At 44.9% G+C, this 27,302-nt stretch overlaps 1 protein-coding gene across 1 annotated transcript in view; it reads left to right on the plus strand.

The window, feature by feature from the left end:
• Positions 1-726: 726 nt before the first annotated feature.
• ccnyl1 (cyclin Y-like 1) overlaps positions 727-27,302 on the plus strand; it is a 48,435-nt gene continuing 21,859 nt past the window's right edge. Inside the window, exons 1-6 of the mRNA XM_053876618.1 lie at positions 727-1,479; positions 9,478-9,552; positions 11,648-11,691; positions 11,815-11,915; positions 12,422-12,457; positions 12,538-12,589. Coding sequence (XP_053732593.1) covers positions 1,317-1,479; positions 9,478-9,552; positions 11,648-11,691; positions 11,815-11,915; positions 12,422-12,457; positions 12,538-12,589 — 471 coding nt within the window. The 5' untranslated portion in view covers positions 727-1,316. The remainder of the gene's footprint in view (positions 1,480-9,477; positions 9,553-11,647; positions 11,692-11,814; positions 11,916-12,421; positions 12,458-12,537; positions 12,590-27,302) is intronic.

The raw sequence follows: 27,302 nt of genomic DNA on the forward strand, positions 1-27,302 counted from the left end.
CTGAGATGAGCTGAGGAGCTTGGGCGCAGAGATTGCTTATGTTTTTGTTTTATCTCCAGTGTCTCTCACTGGCTCATATGGTGGGTATTGCTACTTGTGATGGGGTGGAGGGGTGTGTACGGGTGTGGTGGTGCTTGCCAGACTATCACATCCAGGTGTAGCTCACGTTGTGAGAGGCATTCAGAAGTTCAGGTACCTGAAAATAAATTTAAGGACAGTGCAATATAGCCACAAACAGACATGCAAATTCAATGATATTCATTTATTATTACTATTATTATTACTATTATTATTATTATTATTATTATTACTACTACTACTACATTATTTTATGCTTGATGCTTGGACTGATAAATCTGATTCTGACTCTGATTAAGGAATTATCTGACAAATTTTAATTTCATTTACAATTTAAAGCTAATAGTATTCATTGGGTAACATATTGGACATTTTTCAGAGTTAAATGGTTCTTGTGCAAAAAAAGGTCTATTTCATGATGTATTGATCAATACTTCTGTCATGTGGGCATATGTTTGTACAAAATATGATTGCAGTAACTTCAAGGGAGGCTTTTCGCAACAGTTTTGTTTTTGTTATACTTCTTGATGATGAATGAACTGCGTTACATGCAGTATGACGCGGTGTTGCAGCTTGTCCCTCCACGGTTGCCATAGGAATTGGGTGACACGGGAAATGCCGTTGAGCATGCGCGCGCATGCGTATACTGATGTGCAGATTTCCCTGACCGTGTGTTGACAGTCCTTCGTATTATTTTCTGTTTTCAGATTACGCAAACCATATTTTTTATCGACGGTATTTAATAACTACTGATTGCCACTGGATAACTCGGTCATGGTTCGGTAACATTAAATTATTTGTTGAATTGTTTAGTGAGTGAAGTGAAATGCACTTCTTAAGCAAATCGTATGTGAAAGTGACGTACTTGGAATCGTTTAATGTACATTAGGTCCAATTTAAACGCATCCCACTACTGAGTAGAGCGAATTTTGTACCTGTTACTGCTTGCATCGAAACTTAAGCACAATGAATGAATGAAGTCAGAAGCAACTGTCATTATTACCGAAGCATAGTTTAGTGTAAATCAGGGAACTTCTTTAAAACGTAGGAGTTCTGGAGACACATACTTCAACGCTGTATGTCGATAACTTGACGGAACACCGTTTGTGGGAATAGTCGCTGTGCTAACGCTGGTGAAGTGTAATAGGCCGCCGCGGCTGCTCTCCTGACATAGTCACAAATATTTCCACGACTACTACTCAACCGGACACAGTTTTGGCCTCTCACTCGTAGGCGGAATGGGAAACACCGTATCATGTTGTGTCTCCCCGGAGTCGAGCCCGAAATTGCCCTCCAGACAACCGGCGGAGCGGTTGGAGGAGTTCCAGACGAGCACGGAGGTGAGCGACGATAACACCGCACCCTACTTGCAGCACATCAGTGACAGAGAAGTTCCTGATGGTAGGTTGACACCAAACGCTTTTATTTCTAAATGTCTAATGTCTAACACTTTTTCTGGTTAAGTAGATTCGTTGACTAATTGGTTCTCAAGCTCAGACAAAGTGTTGGTATCATAGAATGTGATTTTTGTTACAAAGACAGAGTGTTTACAATCTGTTTAGGATCCTTTTGCTCTTGAAATTTTAATTGCAGTACTTCTTCCAAGAGGTATCATTCATAAATAGAGCAGAATTAGCCCACACGCCTTTCCAGTATACTGTATAAAATCAAACAATAATTTGTTCTGAAGAATATAGACACAATAACTTTTTACATTCAAAACCATTATAGGGATGGGCGATATGGATGGAATGTAATTTCGGCGATAATGATAATTATCATGATAAATGCATTTTCATTCTATTCCATATCTTGGACACACTACAGTCTCTCTTGAAACTGCTTTATGATGAAACTTATTACTGGAGTTTGTTTATGTTTAAATATAGCTGTGTTTAAATATAACTAAGTTAACTAAGTGCAGTGATGAGAAATTCAATGTTTCATGTCTATGGTTGAACCCGCTCGTCTCTGCCAGACTGCTCTGCCAGCTTAATTTAGGGGTTAAACTGGGTCTGTCTGCTGCATCTCATGTCTCTTAACAGTTGACTTTAATTATGGCTGGTCCACTAGACACATCTCCTCAATGCTATTGAAGACATATTTGAAATAACGTGTATAGATGAACATTTAGTCATATTCTGTTCTCGAAATCATTATACTAACTGTCAGTCCTTTCTCTTGTGTGATGAAAAACCTTTTCACAATTCTCTCTCCTAAAATGGCTGTTTTTCGTTGCCTAATTGAAGATTTCACTGAAACTTTGACCGTTTTAGAATTTGTTGATGGTCCCTAGCTGATGCCGGGTTTATGAACCAAGGCAGGCGACTGCGTCAGAGAACCTATGAGACCACTCAAGCTAATAAAATAATCACAGATCCAGAGACTCAGAGTCGACCATTGTCATTATCAAAGGTTCCCTGTATTAAAAATAAGTTTAAAACTATGATTGTGAACCAAAGTCCACCACACTCTCCACAACGGTCACACGCCAGTGTTGACTGTCTAACACCTCCGAGCTGGATGTTGTCATGTTCACGTGTGCAAGTTCAATGCAGCGAGTGAGCCGCGTGTTTATCAAATTTATCTTGAGTTGCAGAATTGTCATCGTGGAGCCTGTGTTTGGCGGTATACCGTGTACGACAAGTTATCGCTCATCCCTTGTACACAGTAGGTTTTATGTCATACGTGCTACGCCCTCTAACGGGTGCTCTGATGAAGCCCCACTGGTTGTGATGCGTCCGCTCCTCCCTACTCACTAAGCAGCGGCATGTCTGCTGTGGCGCTTCTTTCAGTCTGTCATGTTAAGTTTGCATCCTGCTGCACATGCTCAGGAAAATGCAGTGAGGGAAGTGCCTTCAAATTAAACACGCCGATTAAAGCATTGGCACTTCACAGACAAATGAAATGTTAGTTGTCCATATGACTATTATAATTGCTGCATTCAGTAAGGTTTTTCTATTTTTTGCCTTCCTGAAGATATGTATAAAAGCGTGTCTGAATTAAAATGATTTAAACTTGGGGAGTCACGTGACAAACTGACGGCGATGGCTGCTTGAAAACGGGCTCCTGCCAACCATTGATAAAACTTTCTCAATTCCGCAAAAGGCGAGAAAACGGACAAATTACTATCAAGAACAAAACAACACCATCTTACACAAGATGCCAAGTCATAAGACAGAAACAGGGAGAAAATACAGTTTCTCTGAACTCTGAACGAGCTAACATGGCTAAGCTAATGAAGGAGTCCATCAGTGATGTGAAGATACGGGTGCCTCAAAGCTAACATTGTGGCTTTCCTCTGAGCTCACAGAGCAATCCCCCCGTCGGTGCGCGTACCGTTTTAAGATAATCACGTGACTGTGTCGACTCGGCAAAAGCGCACCGAACTGTGTTCATAAGGCAGCGCATCTGTCAACAGGATGCAACTGCTGGAACTATCTAATCTCCCGGTTCCTTGTGAATGTCTTTGTGGATCTAAGGGGCAGCTCCATAGGAAACGCAAGTTGTCTGCCGTGTGGGACCATTTTGATCTCCTTTCCTCAGTTTGTCTCAGATTTTCGACTTGTCTTCTTCCATCATAATTCAAATTAATTTCAAGATATAATTTAATTTAGAAAATTTAAAAACATTGGTATATCACACACATTACTTAAAGATATGGAATAATAATGAATGCAAAGACTTAAGACTTATGATATTATTATACACAATAGGTCATCAAATCAGTGTCAATTCAGTCTGTCAAGTCAGTTGCCTGTAGGGATTTTTAATGTCCAACAGGTGTCAGTATTCAGTGACACAGTATCAACACAGTATCAGCAGTGTGTCATTGTGTCGAAACGGTTAATGATGCCTCATTTAGCCATCACTACTGAATACGCCAAGGAAGTGAGTGATTTGAGGAGACGCTTCAAGGAGGAAATGCTACACGAACGCCGCATCGGATTCTCCATTCACTTCCCGGCTATCCTGGCAATGCGTCCGACGGGTGAAGGAGGGCGGCGGCGTGGGTTTGACAACCAGAAAAAGACTCTGGAATATATTGGATCACTGTAACTGATTCTACATAATAACCGACTGGTGGTGTTGATTAACATGACAGTAAGACAGAGACGACGCCGAGTACCGTAAATATACTGGATTGAGACCAGGTATCTTGATAATTGTTATGTGGTAGATTTTCCAGATGCTTGTCAAGCGTTAGCTAATACAAGTATGCAAATAGGAATCCGTTTGCTTTTGAGTTTGATAATAATGAATAGCTTTCACAAGTTCGAAATAATTTTCTGATATATTTACTTTTGCACTTAAACAGAAATACTAATCATCTACAGAGTTCTAGGAGTGATGATGTAGTTATTCTGTTGAAACTTCTAAAATCACATACTGCCAAAGTTAAATATATATATATATATATATATATATATATATATATATATATATATATATATATAGTTAAATATAACTTTGCCACGAGACAGCCTTGTTATCATTGACAACCTTTGACTGAGTCACCGACCATAGTATTTTTTGTTTGAACTTTACGCGTTGTTCAAATGCAGTTAGGAGTTTATGGTTTTTTGTTTATGTCTCGTTCTCGGAATGTTCACTGGACCGTTACCTGTTTGATGTTTGTGTTTTTTTATGTCATCATGTTTGGCTATATATTGGCAGATGTTGAGATAGACAGGCATATTTTTTCCTGGACAGTTAATGCAGTCACATAGTAGTATAGAAGTATTTAAACTACCTGAGTTTAAACGTTAAGGGTTTGCGAGCACCAGTTAAGAGAAGGAAGGTGATGGCATACCTTAATTCAGAATGTTCTGATGTTCGCACTAGTTGGATAGGACATTTTTCTTTTTCACCTGGAACTACAAATAGTAGGGGTGTAGCAATCAATACTAATCCTGATCATTCTGGTTGAACTTCAAGGTCTCACAGTTATTTTGGCAAGTGTGTATGCACCTAATATGCAAGATCCATCTTTCTTTAGCCAATTAGAGTGCAGACTTAACGAGATGGGAAATTATCCACTCATCATTGGTGGTAATTTTAATCAGGTTTTGGATGTGGTACTTGATAGACACCCTTCAATAAACCGTCCCTGTCAATCAGTAAATTCACTAAGACAGACATCTGACATCTGCAAAATCCATCATCCAGGGAATATACTTTTTATTCAGGAAGAATGTTGGCTCAATACATAAAACATATGGACACAAGGCGTGTGATAACAGCAATTAGAGATGACAGAGGCCAGTTACTAACAAACACAAAAGATATAAACTCAGAGTTCAGACAATTCTATGCAAAGCTATACTCATCTGAGCTTCAGTCAAACACAGAGGATATAACATTTTTTCTTAACAGCATCAATTTGCCCACTTTGACCAAATCGAACTGTGATTTAGTCGATGCACCAATAACTGCAGAGGGGATCATTGAAGTTTTTGATCTAGTAGAGATCCTGGGTTTGATGGTTTTACGTGTGAGTTTTATATACGCTATGCCCAAGAACTTGCCCCACTACTTTTAGATGTATACATAGATGCATATGAAAAAGGTACTCTGTCCACAACAATGCGGGAGGCACTAATTACAGTAATTTGAAAAAAAGGTAAAGACCCTACTGAGTGCAAAAGTTACAGGCCAATCTCTTTACTGCGATATATTTAGCCTCTGACATCTAGCGCACTGGTCTTTGCCACCTGAGCGTGCCCCTCCCTGGTTAATCATTGAACATACACTGAATCAATCTCTCCAACCAATTCACTTAATTACATCAGTCCGGCCCAAAGAGACCAACTCCCATCCGATAGTGTCCAACCTCAAGTTGAAATGGAAAATGGTCTCAAAAATATTCAACAATGATCCACATTTGAATTCTTCTCCATGTATGTGGTTGAACCCAAAACTAGAAATTGATTAAAAAAAAGCCTTTCATTTGGAAAGAATGGGTGGAATCAGGAATAATTACATTGGAGGACTTGTATGAGGGAGACACACTAATGTCATTTACTTCTTTGACAGAGCAATTTCACCTACCGCAACGGCAGTTCTGGAGGTATTTACAGATTCGACATCTTTTTGGCTGGCCAGTTTCAGTAGTTTCTATATCTCTTTCTCTCTCTCTCTCAACCCCATTGCTGCAACTCAGCAAATAGGACTGGAATAAACCATTCCCATATAGTCCAGTAAATGGTCCCTTAATGCAGTGAAGCCTGTGATGATCAGGTCGGACTCCAGCAGCCAAACACTTGCTGTGTCTGAGGGCGCTTTCACACTACGGGTTCTGTCTCGAGACAAAGCTCTTTCGGCTCAGAAGTCCGAGATGTGAGCACAAGCGAGTCGGGTTTTGGCCACGGACCTGATCCCCACTGCAGAGCTGCATCTCGTCTTGGGAAACTCTCAGCGGGTTGCTCAGCCGGGGGTGAGCTTCTCGCCTCTGGTGACTTGGCACAAGACGCCGGAAACTATGTGTACATTGCGACTCCACACAAACATGATAAATGCCGGGCAGTAAAGGGTCTGATCGCTGTCTAGGTGGACAACATCGTTCAAAAGCAACTTTTCAAACTCCCAGAACACTGAGGTGTGCAGCCGGGAGCTGCAGAAAAATTACACTCTGCAGCGCAGCAGTCCGGGACTCGCGATGTGTGCGGGTGTTGGATAACGCACATGTTTTCACCTTTATTAGGCTGATAAACTGAAAATCTGATTTTATTGATTATTTAAGTTACTGAAGATCACCAGACTATTCATTGCTCATTTCTGGAGTCGGGATCTGAACTTGACTGATTAAAACCTTCTCAATCGTCAGTAATCTCTCTCATTGTGTTCAACGTGTTGTGAGAGCAGCTTGGATCAATCAAGATGCTCCGTATTACGCAGCTTATTTTGGCTATTTCCTTGTAAAACAACCATGACAAGACTCTTTCATGTTTAGTTTTGGCTGTGAAACGTCACATTCTGTTGCCGCCGTGGCGGAGCTCCGTCATCAGTTCAGTTCTGAGGTGAGGACGACTCATGATGTTAAGAACTGACAGAGAAATAAGGAGGTGAAGCCGGTGGTGGTAAATAGGTTGTTGCGTGGCCGATGACAACTTCCTTGAGACATGCTTCATCGTGGGTCAAAAACTAATTTCCGCAGAGCGCCGCCAGCTGAGAAGAAAAAAGACAATCGCCTGAGGCGCAGAGGTGCAAGGCTGCGCAGCGGGGGGCAAGTCGGCCTCAGACCCACCTGAGACATAGCCTGTAGTGTGAAAGTGCCCTGAGATGTTCCAGGTCTCCTGAAAGTGGGTGCGGACAAAATGTCAAGGGGGGGGGGCGCTCTGGGAGCTGTCTCTACAGATGGTAAAAATAATGTGGAACCGGTCCGGATCCCCGGTTAAAGGTCTGTTCGCTGCAAGAGAGAATGCAAAATGTCCCCTTTGGTACTCCTTGAGACAGTCGGACTGCCCTTCTTTGGGTGTGGAACTTTTGGATGAAGGCAGAGCCGCAGCCACACTGTGGGACATCCTTTAATTAAGCGGTTCTTGTTACAAGCCTGCAGGGTCAGAGCCATAATCAGCTCTGTCATCCCTCGGTGGAGTCTACAAACAGTTTTGGAGGGACTCAGTCAGGCACCGTTGTAGCCGTTGGAGACAGCTCCGATCGAGATGGTGTCCCTTAAGAGATCGCTCTGCCTTGTCAGTGAGTCTGGACAGCTGGTCTTTTGGGAAGGACATGGATTCTGCCTCACTTCATCCCTATTCATCTTTTATCCTGAAAATCTGGTTGAGGGTCATTTCATTGAACGCTTTTCACCTGCTGCCACGTCAGGGAGAGGAGTCAGCTCGATAACAATTGCTGTACCCGGTGAGGGCTTTGGCGCTTTATGTGAACCTACAGAGTCTTTCCGTCAGCCAGACAGGCTCTTTGTGTGTTTTGTGGTTGCTCCATTGGAAGGGAAGTGACCACACCAATGTTGGCTTGTTGGATTTGTAGTGCCATCATTAGAGCTTACGAAGCTAACGGAGATGCACCACCGACTGGATTGAGAGCTCTTTCAACCAGGGTGGTGTCATCGTCCACAACTGTTTTTAGTGGGGTGTCGATGTTAGTGTGTGTGTGTGTGTGTGTGTGTGTGTGTGTGTGTGTGTGTGTGTGTGTGTGTGTGTGTGTGTGTGTGTGTGTGTGTGTGTGTGTGTGTGTGTGTGTGTGTGTGTGTGTGTGTGTCTACTATAACCTGCTCAGAACAAATATGGGAGTTTTTCATCTTTGTTGTTCCAGCTGGTCCTCTGGGAGTGGGCCATGCTAGGACGGAACGTATGCCTATGGTCTTCGCTGAGGGGTGAAACTAACAGCCTAGCCTGTTAGAAGCTGTAGCACGCGTGACATAGAAATATCAGTAACCTATCATAACTTCACTTCTATTAAGCTCACTCATGGCCCGCCCAGCAGGCCATCTTTCTTTTACTGAGTTTCCAAAAGGAGACGTGCAAGGGAGTCAGGGGGGTTTCTGGGAGAGGGGTAGCCTTCCTGGGCGGAGAGCCAATCTATTTGATCAATTTTCAGGTGCGAGGCGTAGCCTTAGAGTGGGAATAATATTATTATTAATAATTTTATTTAAAATAAAATTTTAAAGCAGATTCAAATTTAAAATGCATTGCTGAATAATACAGAATACCTAATATCCAATTTGGTAATTTTTTATGATTAAAAAATATTGTAATGGTCTAGAACATTTTTATTTATGCTTTTCAAAGAAACTGTATGATATTGTGTTTTTGACATATTTAAAAAATGGCCCTCTCACCCTCTTAGGGTGGTAACCATGTATCTCAAGCTCAGGTTCTCTTCCAGAGTCCACAAGTTTGAGGTCCTGCGCAGTATCTCAGCTGTTTATGGGACTGCTGTCTTCTGGACTGAGGTTTCAGATGTAGTTCCTGGGATCTGTTGAAACCACTCTCCCAGTTTGGGGTTCACCGCTCCAAGTGCTCTACTAGCATGGAGAATACGGTGTTCTTGACTTTCCACATTTTTTCCAGCTCTTCTTTCAAACCCTAGTACTTCTCCGGGGAGTCAGTGCTGTCACCACTGAAGGGGGGGGATTTTACCTGTAATGGCACGTACGAGAATGGTGGAGAGGGTTACCACAATTGAGGTGCATTTTTGTATTTGGAAAACATGGTCTATTACATTGCTTTGTCAATATGTTGCAAAAAAATATTTCAAACGATTGTTGTACATGCCTGTTTGTCTTCTAATTATGTCAGAATTATGTCATTTGGGTCTAGAGGTGTGTGTTTGACTTATTGCATACTGTTGGACAAATACAATCTTTGAATTAATATTTAAGCTTTTGCTGTGTAGCATCACTACTCTAATGTTTCATATCTATTTACTTTTCAGAACTGGCTTTTGAATCCAACCCATCAGACCATGCCAAATCGAGTACTATTTTCCTCAGCAAGTCCCAAACAGATGGTAAGCCCACTCAGCCCGGTAATACAAACTGAAATAATTAGCAAGACTGTCTATAATAATCTTAACACTGAGGCATTTATAGTAGGTAAACAATGCGTTGGACTTCATGCTTAACTATAGTGTGTACTTTCCTACTGGGGGACCACAATGTAAGAGCATTAATTATTCTGCATCATGTGTCCCTTCCTTTTGACGACAGCATTTGATGCATGTCCACCTGCATATGGTACTCAAACAAACTGATTGGTGCTGCACTCGCGTGGGTTGTTTCAAACACTACCAGCGATACCGCGCATTTAGCTTCGGGAATAATAACTGTCAGTAACCTCAGAGACACTGGTAATACACCACCGGTCAAAAGTTTTAGAACACCCCGACATTTTTTTCAGTGTTTTTACTGAAAATCGTGCCGTTTAATGTCTCATTGCACTCAGATGTAAAAGCATAGTGCAAATAAGTCTGGAGTCGAGTCAAAAAATAAATTATGGAATTAATTTATAAACCAAAATGTATTCTAAGCTGTTGACTCATCAAACTAGCCACCTTTGGCAGATATATTAGCTGAACACACACAAGGCATTCTTTCTACAATAGAAATCAAATATTCTCCAGAAAATTCTTTGCATGTCTGTTGCAGAAGTTCCCATTAATGTGTGGCACTTGTGGGTTGCTTTACTTTCACTCTTCTGTCCATTTCATCCCAAACCAGCTCAATGGGGTTTAAGTCTGGAGACTGCTGGCCACTGTTTTCAAGTTTACCAGCTTATTTTTTCGCAAGATAGTTCTGGCATAGCTTGGACTTATGTTTTGGGTCTTCCGGGTGCCTCTCACTCTGAACAAGTCACTAACCCTGGATCCAGCAAAACAACTTTGACTTGTTCAGAGTGAGAGGCATCCTGAACCAAAACGGCTACCACAGCATAGTGTTCTAGTTTCTAATCTAGTTGGTCAGGGGTTCATCTTACAGCAAGATAATGACCCTAAACAGAAGAGGATAGATGGACAGAAGAGTGAAAGACAAACAGTACATTTTGTCTATAAATTGATTCCATAATTTCTTTTTTGACTCTTAATTGCTTATTTGTACTATGCTTTCACATCTGAGTGCAATGAGACATTAAACGGCATGATTTTCAATAAAAACACAGAAAACATTGGGGTGTTCTAAAACTTTTGACCGGTAGTGTACAATCATAACATTGTAAACACATGCCCTAAAGAACAGCACTACAACAATGGAGAACACACTTTGACAGGATGTCCATTTAAGTATTGATGACCAAGTGAGTCTTTGGCTGCATTTATTGAAGCTTGCTGTGTTTTACAAATGTGTTCATTAAAAATAGAATGTGCCGTCCTCTCTTTCTTCAATATCACGCTCTTAAGTATTAATTCTTTATAAAAGCCTAGGCTGAATGAAAATGAGCCCTCAGTAGCCTCAGTACCAATACCCTGTTAACAGAACAATTTATTTGCTTGTTATTTGAACGTGAATGCTGTACACGCACGTTAGAAAGACTAGTTGACCAGCGTGTTCTCTGCAAAGCGGCTTTGCAAAGTTCGTTGACACGGCAGGCTGTGACCGGCTCTAATTTTGATGCGACAGTCATCGTAAGTGGCTAGCTAATGTCGGTGGAATATGTATCTAGTGAACATGGATCTCTTGATAATGGTCTATAACATGTCCAATGTTTTGGTTGATTTGTGGTTAAATGTGACATTTACTGACAGCTCAGCACCAATATTGGTCCTTGCCATTTATGTTTGCAAGTTCATGTTCATTGTTGTGCTGCTGTTCCTCATGGAACCTCTCCAGACAAGGGTTCACTGGCCAGACTTTCTTGGCCTGCAGCCTACCTTAGAAACAACCGTGTTGTTGTGACCATACTCAGACAAGAACAATACTAGCCCCTTTCAAACTTTTCAGGTTGGTTTCTCATTTGGTTTTCATTACCGTGGGAAGTCTAGCCTCTAGTTCATTGCTGCTGTCACAAATATGTACCCAAGGAGTTCAGGTGGACAAACATAGACTCAGTTATAAGCATGGTTACGTGTGTTTTAAAATTGTGTTGAGTCACCACTGCTTCTTTTCCAGTCCGTGACAAAAGGAAAAGCAACAACATTAACCACATCAGCCATGTAAGTGTCCTGATTTTTTTGTTTCCACTTCAGTTCAGCTTGGTGAATCTTCAAATTTTTGACATGGTGTCCCTTTTTAACAGTAATACTAATAAGTTCCTGGATGTGTTTTCATGACTCCAGATGTCTCCTGGGCCGCTGTCTAAGAAGTATAGCTCCTGTTCGACCATCTTTATAGACGACAGCACCGTTAGTCAGCCAAACCTCAAAAGCACGATTAAATGGTAAGAGTTTGTCTTTTTTATTCATTCCAAATACACAGATGCAGAATGGTTTGTAACAATGCTGTTGGATTAAAGAGGTCGAATACCCATCTTTTACCAGTTGTCCAAAATGATCAATGAAACTTGTGCTGCAACCTTACAGCAACAGAATCTCTGTTCGAATTTCAGTTTCATCCATATCTGTTCTGGGGGTGCTTCTCTGGGGTTATTTCCACATGGGTATTCACTCTAAATCATATGCCTCTGTATGGTTGTTTTGTCTTTGTGCACTGTAATGGAGTGGACCTTGTCTAGGAACCCACTTGCCTCTTGTTGTATGTGGCTGGGATAGGCTCCAGCACCTACTGTTTTGTTTCCACAGCCAATAGATTTCCAATTTCTGTGAAATAATAGTCATGGTTGCCAATAAAAATGCAGTATTTATGAAATAGTGTGTCATTTTGATCACATAGGGTTCTAATATCTCCAAAGTATACTCACCAAAGTTTTGTTTTTTCCCCCTCTAGTGTCACTTTAGCAATATACTACCACATCAAAAACAGGTGTGTGCCCCTTTTAACTGGCATAAACTGGCCCACCAGTCAGTGAAACATTCATACAATCATTTTTATTTGTTCTTTAGGGACTCGGATCGGTCAATGGATATCTTTGATGAGAAGCTACACCCTTTATCTGTGAGTACAAACTAGATTGAATGTATGCAACAAATTGGCATTATTGAACTTGCATATGGAAATGTAAGCAGCGAGTCGCAGGGTCTTTGCTGTCATTGCTGAAAGTGGAGGATTGTGTTTTTTTCTCAGCGTATCGAGAATAGTTGGGAGTGGGTTGCCAGAATATTACTTGCTGACTATGGTCTCAGGCTCCTCAGCAAGACCTCGGGCACAAGAAAGGGCTTGGGGTTGTGAGGAGATGAGATGCTTGAGAACAAAGAACATGACAGTCTGCATGGAAAAATATTTTTTTTTCGATATTTAAGATAGTTAGTTATATTCTGCTCCTTGCCAGTCTTGCCCTGATGAACTTTTGGTAAATGGACCTTTTCATGCTGTGCTCACATCTGGTGGATGTAGACTACTACAAGTTATGACAACTTGAAGTTTGCAAAATGACTGCCTCGCTCACAACGCTCCCTCAAGCTATAAAGAACTGCAAACATGGGGCATGAACTGTGCACAATTCAGTTCCAGTTTCAAATAATCACTAATGTCAATCACTGGAATAATTTAAGGTAATTAAAACAGCTGTGTGTTTGATCAGAATATTTGCTTTTGGCGGCGCCACAGGTAAATGAGTGTAATTGCAGCTGTCATAAAGCTGGGTGCCTGGTCTTGCCCCTATCCCACGTTTGTTTATGAGGAAAGACCATGGCGAAACAGCGGAAAATGTAATCACAGATGGCAATATACCCAACATTGTCCATCTTGCACTTGCAAAGGCAACTCTAGAAGCATCTATCATTCAACATCAGGGATGGAACTCCGTCATGCAGCCAGTGAGGAGAGGCAGGAGCCAGCGAGAGGCGGAAGCAGCTGCAAGACCGACGGACCCCGATTATAAAACTTTATTTTGACAGCACGTTTCAGAATGAAGCAAAAGGGGACGTTAGAACATTTACTGATTAGGTGACAACAAACAAATAAACAAAATAATCTGTAAGATGGAGCCTTTATCAGGGTCCTTCTCCTTTACATGTCCGTCTGGAATGCATGGAATGCACGCTTTAGTTGTCCTTTACAGCTGTAGAATAATAAAGACAAAGGTGCTGCCTTTTTCCTCTCTCGCTTTATTACATCATGGCTGTCATGTGTTTCAATAAGGAGGAGACAAACAATCAAAGCAATCAGAGCGTGAGCATAAAAACGTCCGTTCACACGTTTATTTCGAGTTGACTGTGGAAACAGACGTCAGTGAATGTCAGTGATAAATGCTTAGCAGACGTTAGCCACAGGCGTTAGTCGCTAGCAGCTAATGTCCATCCATCCATCCATCGTCGTCCACTTATCCGTTACCGGGTCGCGGGGGCAGCAGCTTCAGGAGGTCATGCCAAACGCCCGTCTCCCGAGCAACATCCACCAGCTCTGACTGGGGGATCCCGAGACACTCCCAGGCCAGCGTGGAGATATAATCTCTCCACCTGGTCCTGGGTCGGCTTCTCGGTCTCCTCCCAGCTGGACGTGTCTGGAACACCTCCAAAGGGAGACGTCCAGAGGGCATCCTGATGAGATGCCCGAACCACCTCAACTGACTCCTCTCAATGTGGAGAAGCAGCGGCTCTACTCCGAGCCTCTCCCAAGTGACAGAACTTCTCACCCTATCTCTAAGGGAGACGCCTGCCACCCTTTGGAGAAACCCATTTCAGCCGCTTGTATCCGGGACCTTGCTCTCTCGGTCACGACCCAAAGCTCATGACCGAACGCGAGGGTCAGGATGAAGATTGATCGGTATATAGACAGCTTTGCCTTCTGGCTCAGCTCTCTCTTATGGACAACAGTGCGGCAAAGGGATTGCAATACCGCCCCTGCTGCCCCAATTCGCCGACCAATCTCCAAATCCCTAATCCCCTCACATGAGAACAACACCCCGGGATACTTAAACTTCTCCACTTGAGGCAAGATCTCAGTCCCTACCCGGAGAGAGCAATCCATCCGTTTCCGGTTGAGAACCATGGTTCCGGACTTAGAGGTGCTGATTCTCATCCCAGCCGCTTCACACTCAGACGCAAACCGATCCAGCGTGAGCTGTAGGTCAATCATCTGCAAAGAGCAGAGACTGGATCATAAGGCCACCAAACCGCAAACCCTCCTTACCAGAGCTGCGCCTGGAAATCCTGTCCATGTAGACCAAGAATAGGATTGGGGACAAAGCACAACCCTGATGAAGACCAACCCTCACCGGGAATACATCGGACTTGCATCCAAGTATACGAACACAACTCCCGCCCCGGGAATACAGAGACTGAACTGCCCTCAGTAGAGAACCACTCACCCCATACTCGCGAAGCACCTCTCACAAACGATCCCTGGGTACCCGGTCATACGCCTTCTCCAAGTCTACAAAGCACATGTAGACGGGTTGGTCATACTCCCAGGAACCCTCGAGAACAGTCGCAAGAGTAAAGAGTTGGTCCGTAGTTCCACGGCCAGGACGGAACCCGCATTGTTCCTCTTGAATCCGAGGTTCTACTATCGATCGGACCCTCCTTTCCAGCACCTTAGAGTAGACCTTACCAGGGAGGCTCAGGAGTGTGATGCCTCTGTAATTTGCACACACCCTCTGGTCCACCTTTTTAAATAGAGGGACCACCACCCCCGTCTGCCACTCGTCCGGTACAGACCCAGATCTCCACGCAATGTTGAAGAGGCGTGTCAACCAAGACAACCCATCAACACCCAGAGCTTTCAGCTTTTCAGGACGAATCTCGTCAACTCCCGCAGCCTTGCCACCGTGCAGTTTTTTGACTACCACAGTGACTTCAGCCTGAGAAATTAACGAAGACTGCCCATCAGCCTCCAGCGCTGTCTCCCTTACAGAAGGCGGAATGTCCAGATTCAGGAGTTCCTCAAAGTACTCTTTCCAACGGCCAATTACATCCTCTCTTGAAGTCAGCAGCAAACCATCCTTGCTGTAAATGGCTTGAATGTTCCGCTGCCTCCCCCTCCTGAGGTGCTTGACTTGCTTTTCCAGAAGCGCCTTGGTGCCGATCGAAAGTCTTCCTCCAACTTCTCCCACACCCGCTGCTTGGCCTCAGCAACAGCCGAAGCCGCAGCCCTTCGAGCCAGACGGTACCTTGCCACTGCCTCAGGAATCGCACAAGACATTAGGTCTCGATACGACTCCTTCTTCAGTCGGACGGCTTCCCTGACCTCTGGTATCCACCAAGATGTCCTTGGGTTGCCGCCCCTTGAGGCACCGATGGCCTTCAGGCCACAACTCGCAGCTGAAGCTTCAGCCATGGCGGTTTTGAACACCGACCACTCATGCTCGATGTCCCCTCCACTGGGATGCATAAAAAAGCTTCCTGGAGGTGTGAGTTAAATGCTCCTCTGACGGCTTCGTCCTCCAGACGTTCCCAGTTCACCCGCACTATCCGTTTGTGTTTACCTGGTCGGTCTAAAGGCTTCCCCCATCATCGGAGCCAGCTCACCACCAGATGGTGATCAGTTGACAGTTCTGCTCCTCTCCTAACCCGAGTGTCCAGAACATGTGGCCGCAGGTCAGATGAAACGATCACAAAATCGATCATTGACCTACGACCTTGGGAGCTCTGGTACCAAGTACACTTATGAGCCTCCCAATGTTCGAACATAGTGTTTGTGATGGACAAACCATGTCTAGCACAGAAGTCCAACAACACACAACCATTCAGGTTAAGGTCAGGCAGACCGTTCCTCCCAATCACGCCTCTCCAAGTTTCTCCGTCATTGCCCAGGTGTGCATTGAAGTCTCTCAGGAGGACAATGGAGTCACCGGGTGGGGTCTCACATACGACCCCATCCAGGACCCCCAAGAAGGCCTGATACTCCGAACTGCTATTCAGTGCATACGCACAAACAGCAGTCAGAGTTTTCCCTCCCTGAAGTCTAAGCCTCAGGGAGGCGACCCTCGGAGAGAACTCCAACAAACAGGCGCTTAACCGGGGGCTTGTGAGTATCCCCACTCCAGCTTGGCACCTCACACCATGAGCAACACTCGAGAAGGACAGAGTCCAGCCCCTATCAAGGACCTGGGTTCCAGAGCCCAAGCTGTGCGTGGAGGTGAGCCCCACCAGATCTAACTGGTAACGCTCCATCTCCCGCACTAACTCAGTTTCCTGAGGTACTCAAACCCCCCCACCACGATAAGGTGACGGTCCATGGAGGAGCAGCTAATGTCACTATATATATATATATATATATATATATATATATATATATATATATATATATATCAGTGAATCTCTTGAGACTGTGCTGTGTCCGTGACATATTGACATACTGTAGCGGAACTCCGAGACAGAGAGCACTGCATTGATGAAAGTTTTCCACTTCAGATGTGAACAGCTGCTGAGGAACTAGTGCTCTCACTTTCATGAACACTCTCCATGCTCCTGGAACACTCTCCGTGCTCCCGGAACACTCTCCGCCCTTTTTTTTGTAACATGTTTGTTTTGAGGATGTTTGGGGGCCTGATTCTCCTAACTAGTTCCCGGTTTGTCATCCATATTCCTTCAGGTTCTATGCTGTTGCTGAACTAACTAATCACTAGCGTGTTCACGTTGCCAGTGAAACACGTGACTACAAGGCGCTTCATCATTGGTTGATGGAGAAGTCACGAGCATTGTGGGAACTCAGAAAGTAGTAGCTGGCAGCGCCGCTTGGGAGCGTAAAAGGAAGGAAAGTAGCATCTGTGATGCAAATCCAGTCAGTTTGTAAATTAAATGCGAATCGAAATTAATTGAAAATTAAATCAGACACAAGGGTGAATCGATTTTTAACAATTTATTGTACAGGCCTAATTAAAACAATGCGTAAAATGTAAATAATTTAACAGTTATATTTTACCATCATGTAGGTTAAATGTTTCTCTGTAGACGATCCAATCTGCATGGTCAGTGGAGACTGACCATTATTTTGAGTTCAGCACACACTTGACTGGGATACATAGATTTTTCTGTGGTCCTGATGTTGTAAGGTGTGATTTCACATTCCAAGCTTTTCTTAGTCATTTTTCATGAGGTCAAGGGAGAAGATGTGAGTTAGAAAACGCTCTTCCTGCATCTCTGCAGCGTGATGAATAACAATGAGCGGTTGATTTGATCACCCCAGTCTCAGGTTGAGTGCGAGCGATTGTTCGTATGCATTGTCACGTTTTCATAATCGAGGGACGACATAATTAATTGATTAATTGACCAGCCTTGCTGGGAGGTGTAGGGCTGCTGCCAGTAATCTGGACGAGTATACAGACACTGTGACTACATGGATCAGCTACTGTGAAGAGTGTATTGTTCCAACGCGCATCAAGAGTGGGGACAGGAACTGTAGTGTTTCAGAGGGAGCTGAAGAAAGCTAAGGCTGTATAGTCAGATAAACATAGGCAGCAGTTCTCGGCCAATGACTGGACTACTCTGAACAACCTCGCTCTTGCGCAGAACAACTATTGCTGTTATTTCGAGCAGCCATTTTGTCCTCTGGATACTCTCCAGCCGCCCCTTCCAAGATACAGCAAAGGACTGTGGTGTCTCATAGTGACACCTCAAGGACGAACATTGTCACTGACGAGCCCCCCACCTCCTTCTCTTGACATTCTGGAGCAGGCCGTACTCAGTCATTTCAGGAAGCTGAACCTCGGAAACCTGTGGATCCAGACAGAGTTTCCCCTGCCATCCAAAAGCATTGTACCACTGAGCGTGTTCATGGTCATCTTCAATCATCCTTGGAGTCCTGTCAGCAGTCCGTGTAGCTGATCTTGTTTGCAGATAACACCACCATCATCAGGCTCATCTCAGATGGAGATGAGTCTGCCTGCAGGAGGGTTGTATCCTCGTGCAGCCACAACAACCTGGAGCTGAATGGCCAGAAGACAGTATGATTGTGGACTCATCAGATCAGAGGACTCACAGTACCTCCATCCCTCCTCATGATGGCTGAGTCGCCCATTTCCATTGTGGATTCCTTCCACTTCATGGAAACCACCATTACTAAGAACCTAAAGCAGGGCCCGACCATCACTTCCCTCATCTAGAAGCAGAGAATTTTCTTCTTGTGGCAGCTGCGGTGACTATGACTAGATGCTGGTGGAGTTCTACACCGCCATCATTGATTCCTCACCTTATCTATCACCGTATGGTACTGCAGCGCCGCCTCCAGGGACAGGGGTGATCGGTTGCAGACTGCCACCTCTTCATGACCTGTATGTCTCCAGGACCCAGAGACGTGCAGATCGGATGAGAGCCGATCCTTCTCACCCTGGTCATGGACTGTTTGTCCCTCATTATTGCACGTTGTACCAAAGCACTTTCCTAGATGGTGGGATCATCACTGACCTCTGCAGTAAAGCTTCAGTTTGGATATTAGACAGCGAGATCTTGTGAGCATTCAGTAGTGTAAGCTACCCCGCTTACCAACCAGAATGATTGCTGAATATGCCGAGGGGCGAATGAGTGAACCGGTACATTTCCCTCTCCTCCTGAGTCTCTTCTGTCCAGACAAAAAGTGGACTTACTCCGAAACTGACACCAAAAATACAGGTAATAAGTCAAACGGAGTGATAGACCTGATATTAATCAACTCATCTCAGGTGTAAGGAGACACGGATGAACATAAAAACAAACAAAATAACACGCTTGATAATTCCAGGATAGCCTTTGTCGGCGCTATCTGATCCACCCTCATTGCACGAAGGAGCGATTCAGACTCTTTTTTTTTTGCCCAATCAACAAAGGACCAGTCAGTCCCGTCAGATTTTACTGTTACAGTTGTGGGACGGGACCCAAGTGCAGTGGTGAAAGAGTCACAGTAGGCTGGAGCGAGTCAATACAATTATTTAATAAGAAAATACAAAAATATATCACAAAAGGCATCAACAAACTGGGAGAAGAAAACTCAAAATAAATCCAGAGTGTCACCAAAAACAGGAAGAGTCCACAACGGATTGAGTCCAAACAAAAGCGTCCCCGAATCGGGAGAAAGAATGCTAGAACAGTCTGTAACAAGAGAACACACACACAATGAGCACAAAAACACAAAGTAAACTATCGAGGTCGACAAAACGAACGCCTGAGTAGGGAGTAACAGTAACAGAGAGAACCAAGAAGCCACGCGTAGTAGGGAGGACAAACGGAGTCAAAATAAAAAAAATCAGAGCACCAGGGTTTAGAAATAGCTGAACTGAAGATAATTTAAACGACGGATAAATGTACGATGGTTAGAGAGAAACGAACGGAGCAGATTACCAGTCGGAGCAATTGAGTCGATCTGGCACACGTTGCTGGAGTTTAGGTGTTCTTAAGCTTGGAAGATTAGGGGTTGATTGGCTCCAGCCCTGTGTCACAGGAACAGGAAGAAAGGAGGGAGCAAGCAAAACGGGACTCACAGGACCAAAATAAAAGTGGAATCATGACATGATCAACCGATCACCACCTGGTGGTGAGTGTGATCCGCTGGCAGGGGAGGAAGCCGGTCAGACCGGGCAGGCCCAAACGTATTTTGAGGGTCTGCTGGGAACGCCTGGCGGAACCCACTGTCAGTGGCGTCTTTAACTCCCACCTCCGGGAGAGTTTCTCCCAGATCCCGAGGGAGGTCGGTGACATGGAGTCTGAGTAGGCCATGTTCTTCCCCTCCATTGTCAGTGCGGCTGCACGTAGTTGCGGTCGCAAGGTCTCCGGTGCCTGTCATGACGGCAATCCCCGAACCCGGTGATGGACACCGAAAGTAAGGGATGCTGTCAGGCTGAAGAAGGAGTCCTATCGGGTCTTGATGGCCTGTGGGACTCCTGAGGTGTGTACCGGCAGGCCAAGCGTGCCGCATCTCGTGCAGTCTTGGAGGCAAAAACTCGGGTCTGGGAGGAGTTTGGAGAGGCCATGGAGGAGGACTATTGGTCAGCCTCGGAGAAATTCTGGCAAACCGTCCGTCGCCTCAGAAGGGGGAAGCCGTGCCTCACCAGTACTGTTTACAGTGCAGGGGGGAGACTGCTGACCTCGACTGGTGATGTTGTCGGGCGGTGGAAAGAATACTTCGAGGGTCTCCTCAATCCCGCCGTCTAGTCTTCCATTCAGGAAGCGGGGACTGAGGACTCAGACGACTCTCTCATCACCTGGGCCGAAGTCACAGAGGTTGTTCGTAAGCTCCTCGGTGGTAGGGCCCCGGGGGTGGATGAGATCCGTCCTGAGTATCTGAAATCCCTGGATGTTGTAGGGCTGTTGTGGCTGACACGTCTCTGCAACGTCGCGTAGCAGTCGAGGACAGTGCCTCTGGATTGGCAGACCGGGGTGGTGGTCCCCCTGTTTAAGAAGGGGGACCGGAGGGTGTGTTCCAACTACGGGGGGATCACACTCCTCAGCCTCCCTGGAAAGGTCTATTCCAGGGTACTCGAGGGGAGACTTCGGCCAATAGTCGAACCTCCAGGAGGAACAGTGTGGTTTTCGTCCCGGTCCTGGAACACTGGACCAGCTCTATACCCTCCATCGGGTGCTCGAGGGTTCATGGGAGTTCGCCCAACCAGTCCACATGTGCTTTGTGGGTTTGGAGAAGGCGTTCGACCGTGTCCCTCGCGATGTCCTGTGGGGGGTGCTCCGGGAATATGGGGTACGGGACCCTCTGCTAGGGGCTGTCCGGTCCCTGTATGACCGGAGCAGGAGCATGGTTCGCATTGCCAGCAGTAAATCAGACCTGTTCCCGGTGCATGTTGGTCTCCGCCAGGGCTGCCCTTTGTCACTGGTTCTGTTCATCACTTTTATGGACAGAATTTCTAGGCGTAGCCAGGGGTCGGAGGGGATCCGGTTCGGGAACCACAGAATTTCATCTCTGCTGTTTGCGGACGATGTTGTTCTGCTGGCCTCATCGGACCGGGACCTTCAGCATGCGCTGGGGCGGTTTGCAGCCGAGTGTGAAGCGGCCGGGATGAGGATCAGCACCTCCAAGTCTGAGGCCATGGTTCTCAACCGGAATAAGGTGGTTTGCTCTCTCCAGGTCGGTAGAGAGTTCTTGCCCCAAGTGGTGGTCGGGGTCTTGTTCTCGACTGAGGGAAAAGGGAGCGTGATATTGATAGACGGGTTGGTGCAGCGGCAGCAGTGATGCGGTCGCTGTATCGGACCGTCGTGGTAAAGAGGGAGCTGAGTCACAAGACGAAGCTCTCGATTTACCGATCGATCTACGTTCCCACCCTCACCCATGGTCACGAGCTTTGGGTAATGACCGAAAGGATGAGATCGCGGATACAAGCGGCTGAGATGAGTTTCCTCCGCAGGGTGGCTCGGCGCACCCTTAGAGATAGGTTGAGGAGTTCGGTCATCCGGGAGGAGCTCGGGGTGGAGCCGCTGCTCCTCCACATCGAGAGGAACCAGTTGAGGTGGCTCGGGCATCTGATCTGGATGCCCCCTGGACGCCTCCCTGGGGGGGTGTTCCGGGCATGTCCTACCGGGAGGAGACCCCGGGGAAGACCCAGGACTCGCTGGAGAGATTATGTCTCCGGTCTGGCCTGGGAACGCCTCGGGATCCCCCGGGAGGAGCTGGAGGAGGTTTGTGCGGACCGGGAAGTTTGGGCTTCCTTGCTCCGAATGCTGCCTCCGCGACCCGACCCCGGATAAGCGGTAGAAGAAGGTGAAGCTGAAGGTGAATCATGACATTTACTGCTGTACAGTCTGACAGCACTGGACAGAAAGGAGTGTCAAAATCACTCCTATTTTCTATTTACTCACTTATATTTTATATTTATTTATTTTGTTATTTTGTCATGATATTTGATTATATATCATAGGTAATTGTCTTGTCTCATGTACTGTATGCTGATGCTTTGTGGATGTCTTTGATTTGTTGTGTACCTTTAATGTCTTTGGTATGTGTCAGGGTATCTGTTGTCATTGACTGCTCTGACACCTTGAAGGAAACGGTAGAGGATGCAGGGTAATCTACGAAAGCTCTGGAAGGCAAAAATGTGCCCTGTAAGCAAGTGAGAATAAAAATTTGTTTTAATATTGTGATTGTTATTTTAATATTGTATATATCATCTCCACAAAAACAACTTGAATTAATCGATAAACTCTACACTTCATGTTCATGTTACATGGAGTAGTCCTGCTCACAAACATGAAATCAATGCTTTGATTAAATCCAGTGTGGACAAGGACAGCTGTTGTCCGGCCTGTGGGTTCTACATTTCCCAGGGCGTAGTGTCAAGAGCAGAAAGAACCACAGAAGTAGTAGGATGCAAGCTTTGGCTTATTCCATCTTATTCCATCTGGCATTGCTCATCATCCCTTAACATCAAATTATTCAAAATGTCTGGCGTCGTATTGATCTTTGAAAGTTCTCTTGAAGTGTCCTTTCTTGCTTGATCACATTGTCCCCGTGACGGTTGCTAGATGTTAACAACCAATGTAGGCTGGGTAGGACACTTGGTGATGTCGCTGATGTTGCTGTTGGCAGGGAAGACAGAGCAGGACCCACTGGATCCTCAGCCGCCGGGCTTTGCAGGAACCTCGTCCCATAGTCCACTCCACAGCACTGACGGGATGCAAAGAACTCAGTCCATCAAACACAGCATGCACCGTCCCAGTCATTTCAGCTGTGGTGTAACCCGTTCTCAATCGTGGAAGCTCCAATTCTTTGAGCTCACACAGCTTTGTTGTCACCACTAGCCAACAGTTTACCAACAGTCTTTTTCTCCAAGGGTTGAGTCCACTTGTCCCTCTGTGGATGTCAGGAATCGTTAAACAATGCAGCAAGGTTGAGGGCTTACCAAGACTAGCTGTCGATCAGACTCTGTCGATCTCTCTTCCTGTTCTGGCCTTAGTTTCTATTTGTCATGGCCTAAAACTCACCAGTACTCACCACAGTATTTTATCTTCATGGTAGTTACCTAAGTCCCTTTCTAGCTCCTGACTAACCATTTTATTAATTCCAAATCCCTAATACATTCTTAAATAAGTTGGTCTGGACCAGTAGGAGACAACACCCGATTTTTTATTTTATTTATTTATTTATTTTATTTCATTGAAGGAATACTTCCAGTTTTCTTACTTAAAGTGCAAACACGTGTTAGATGTCTGACATACAGTGACTTCCTTTCCTTGAGCTTGGAGCAGCCGTACATTGCAACCGAGAGTAGGTGCTCAATGAGACTTGTCTTGTGAATATCAACATATGCATTATTTTCAAAGTCTCCATTTTAAACTGTTTTAGTTGGGGATGATCTATAATTCTTCATTTCCATTTCTCTGAGAGCATTTACATGGTTTGCCCTGTTTCGAATGTTTTAGATTCATTGTGTGTTGGGGCCAACTTCACTGGAAAAAGAAACTGAGTATGCATGATCATCAGCCTCTCATGGTTGCTCACACATGTGCACACACCTCGCAGCTCTATCCGTTTCATGCCAAGAAACCATCACGCAGTGTAAATAGCTCAATGGTTAAGCTTCACGAAGATACACACAATATCACCGGCACGTCATAGCTAGACACACAGTTCGTCTGCCTGTTATTAGTTTCAGTCAGAGGTCTCTGTTCTGCTCTTTCAATGATGTATTTGTTTATAATAATAATAGCTTCATTAATTATGAGCCCCTAGTGAGTGTGCTGTCGTTTATTCAGGATCTCACGACCTGGTTTCACAATGTTTGTTTTTTGTCATAGGTTGTCTCTACCAGATTCTCATCTGTGGTATTCTTTTTCCAGATTTTGATGTGCAAGGGTCAAAGTCACTGGAGGAATATATTTGTATGTACATTATAGGCTACGACTAGCTTGTCGGTATGGATGCCTTAAACGGCAAGACCCTGAGAGCATTGGTCATGGCAACGTGTGGGGTGTCCAGTTTTTAGGCTCCTAAGCCACACTCCTGTGTCTTTATTCACCAGAATAGAACAATCCACAGGCATTAGGGCCTGCAGCAGGCTTTTAGCTAGGATTTTTAAACAGGGCGTCCATAACCACGCCCACATGTCCCGCCCCAACCCATAACCCCACCCCCAGCCCATTCCCATCTATGACACAGCAGGATGAATGTTGTCCACTCACATAACTTGCTGTGTAAAAAAAAAGAAAAAAAGGCGCTGTCAACATATACAGTGGTACCTCGGTTTTTGAACGTCTCGCAATTCGAACAAGATTTTTTTGCTTCAGATTTCAAACGAAAATCCAGAACTCAAACGCCCCGGAAAAAAATCGGGAAAACGTGCGTGGACCGATCAGCTGACCCACGACGTGCTTTGTTATTGTGTATAACGCAGCCTCTGTAATGGAGACGTGTCCCGTTAGCTACATTTCTTCATATTGAAGGGTAAAACCTTTCCTGTCTCTGCACTAGACTGTGGTAGAGTGTTACAGGGTAGGTGCTCGCTCTCTACACCTCCGAGGCTGGAGCGCGCACTCCAGGGTTTTATGTCCTGAGAGTCTCGGACAGAGCGTTACTTGGATTATTACTTTGTCACAGCCAGACTGCACAGAACTGCACATTCAGGACATGCACCGGGCACCTCGAGAGAGTGCTGTCTCTCGAGAGACGTCACTCACTCGGCAGCCCCTCCCACATGCAGCGGCCACACACATAGACGAACAGCGCACCTGCAGCAGACACTCTACATTCACTCCTACAAAAGCCCATTTTAAGGCTTGGAACGCACTATTTCTTTTTCCATTAATTGTAATCGTAAAAATAGATTCAGAGTTCAAACAATTCGCTTCTCGAACGGCCATCTGGAACGGATTGTGGTCGAGAACCGAGGTACCACTGTATTTGTACAAACGTAATTTATAACTTTATAAAAACAAGCATATTGCGTCAAATATCATATATGTTGTCACAATAACAAATTCATAATGCAGAAGGGCCTGGGAGTCTGGAAGTATATTTCCCGAGCAGCTGCAAAGTCAAAATCAGCAAATCCACTTCTTCTTGTTCTTTCATGATGATGTAACGAGTTGGTTTGGAAAATGTTTTATAGCTTTTACATAAAAAAGGACAGCAACAACTGTAAATATTTCTCTATAAAATATGTACAAGTTGTTCATACATTGTTCGGCAAACGCTGCACGAACACCCGAGCGCAGTTCTCACAATCTGAGGGATGGGGAGTCCATGCAGCGTTGTCACCATGGCTCGTTTGATTAAAAGACTTTCAGTTTGTTTTGTAAACAATAGTTTAATGTTTTGAACTTGCCTGACTCTTGTAATCAGCGTCAAACAGCCAACTGATAGCGTCACTCTTCCATGCCGCATCGACCAATGAAAATGTGAGTGTCGCAAATCGCGGGATTTGGCCCGTAAACAAATATGGCGTCCGCGGTGGCCAAGAGTCCGGAGACGCAGGGAATTTATCGTATTCAGCGAAAATACTGCACGGAAACTTCCTTTTCATGGAAATATGATGAGACTATGATTGGGGCATTACACAGGCACTGATTAAAAATTTAGGCCATCTGTCTGAAAAATAAATTTTTCCAATTTTTCACATTTTGCACTTCAGATGCCCCCCTAGCTAAAAGCCTGGCCTGCAGGAATTAAAACAAAGCAGGCGTTTCTCAAAATCGTTGCAACTCAAAAGCACATCTCAACTCACTGCGTTTTCTCAAAATACACAAGCATTTCTCAGTTCACAAGCGCTTCTCAATATCATATTGCTTCTGTGCTCCTGTCTCCTCACTCTCTAAATTTGGTTCTTTCACCGTGAGGTCAATTTTGCATCCAGCTCTCACCCTGCAGCACACTGAGGAAGAGAGCAGTATCTTACCTCAAGGCGCCTTGTGCTGCAGGGATTGAGTCAGGTGCTCCTCACTCTTTGGTGCAAACGTTAGGGCACCAATTACGTTGTCCGGCCAGCGGGTTCTACATATCTCAGGGTGTAGTGTCGGGAGCAGAAAGTACCACTCTGTTTATTCCAGATCAGCATCAGCATAAGAAAGTATCATCATTTGGCATTGCTCAGTATTGTTTAACATCAAATTGTTCAAAGTACAGACACATTAAATAGGGACTGGAGCGAGGGTGTTTTTTGTATCTGATACACAATATCACACATGCACACGTCCATATTTAGTATTGCAGGCTGTTCGATTACTGGAAATGCTATGTTTTTTCCCGAATTCGAGGCCCTTGCCGGGTCATCATGACCTGAACTTTTGCTGGACAAAACAGATATTTCTGTCGCCACCAGATGCGAATCATCTTTAACTTGGCTGAATGTACTGTTTGTGCAGGGTTTAATTTGACCAATTACTGTGTGAGCAGATCTTTATCCAACCTTCCATTGGAGCGAGAAAACAAATTACCGTAATTTCCGGACTATAAGCCGCTACTTTTTTCTCGCGGTCTGAACCCTGCGGCTTATAAAACGATGCGGCTAATATATTGATTTTTACAGGGATATTCCAATCAATCGGCCACCGATTATGAAAGGCTGAACTCGTTGTGATCTGTGAATGCCGACCACTGCCTGTCATTGCCGGTCACAAAATCCGAGCACATGTGACAGCAGCCGTTCTGATGAGGCACCGCCCGCGGTTTGTGAAGCGTCCGCTCCTCCCTGCCGACTCGCCACTCGCTTGGCAACGGCGTGTCTAATGCGGAAGCTTTTTTCAGTCTGTCAAGTTTGCATCCTGCAGCACATGCACGTTAAAAGGCATCAACGCCACGAATTCAATACGATATTTAAAACACCAGCACTTGACGGAGCACAGAGAGTTTTCTGGTG

Source organism: Synchiropus splendidus, chromosome 10 (assembly GCF_027744825.2).
Source record: "Synchiropus splendidus isolate RoL2022-P1 chromosome 10, RoL_Sspl_1.0, whole genome shotgun sequence".
Taxonomy (NCBI): Eukaryota; Metazoa; Chordata; class Actinopteri; order Syngnathiformes; family Callionymidae; genus Synchiropus; species Synchiropus splendidus.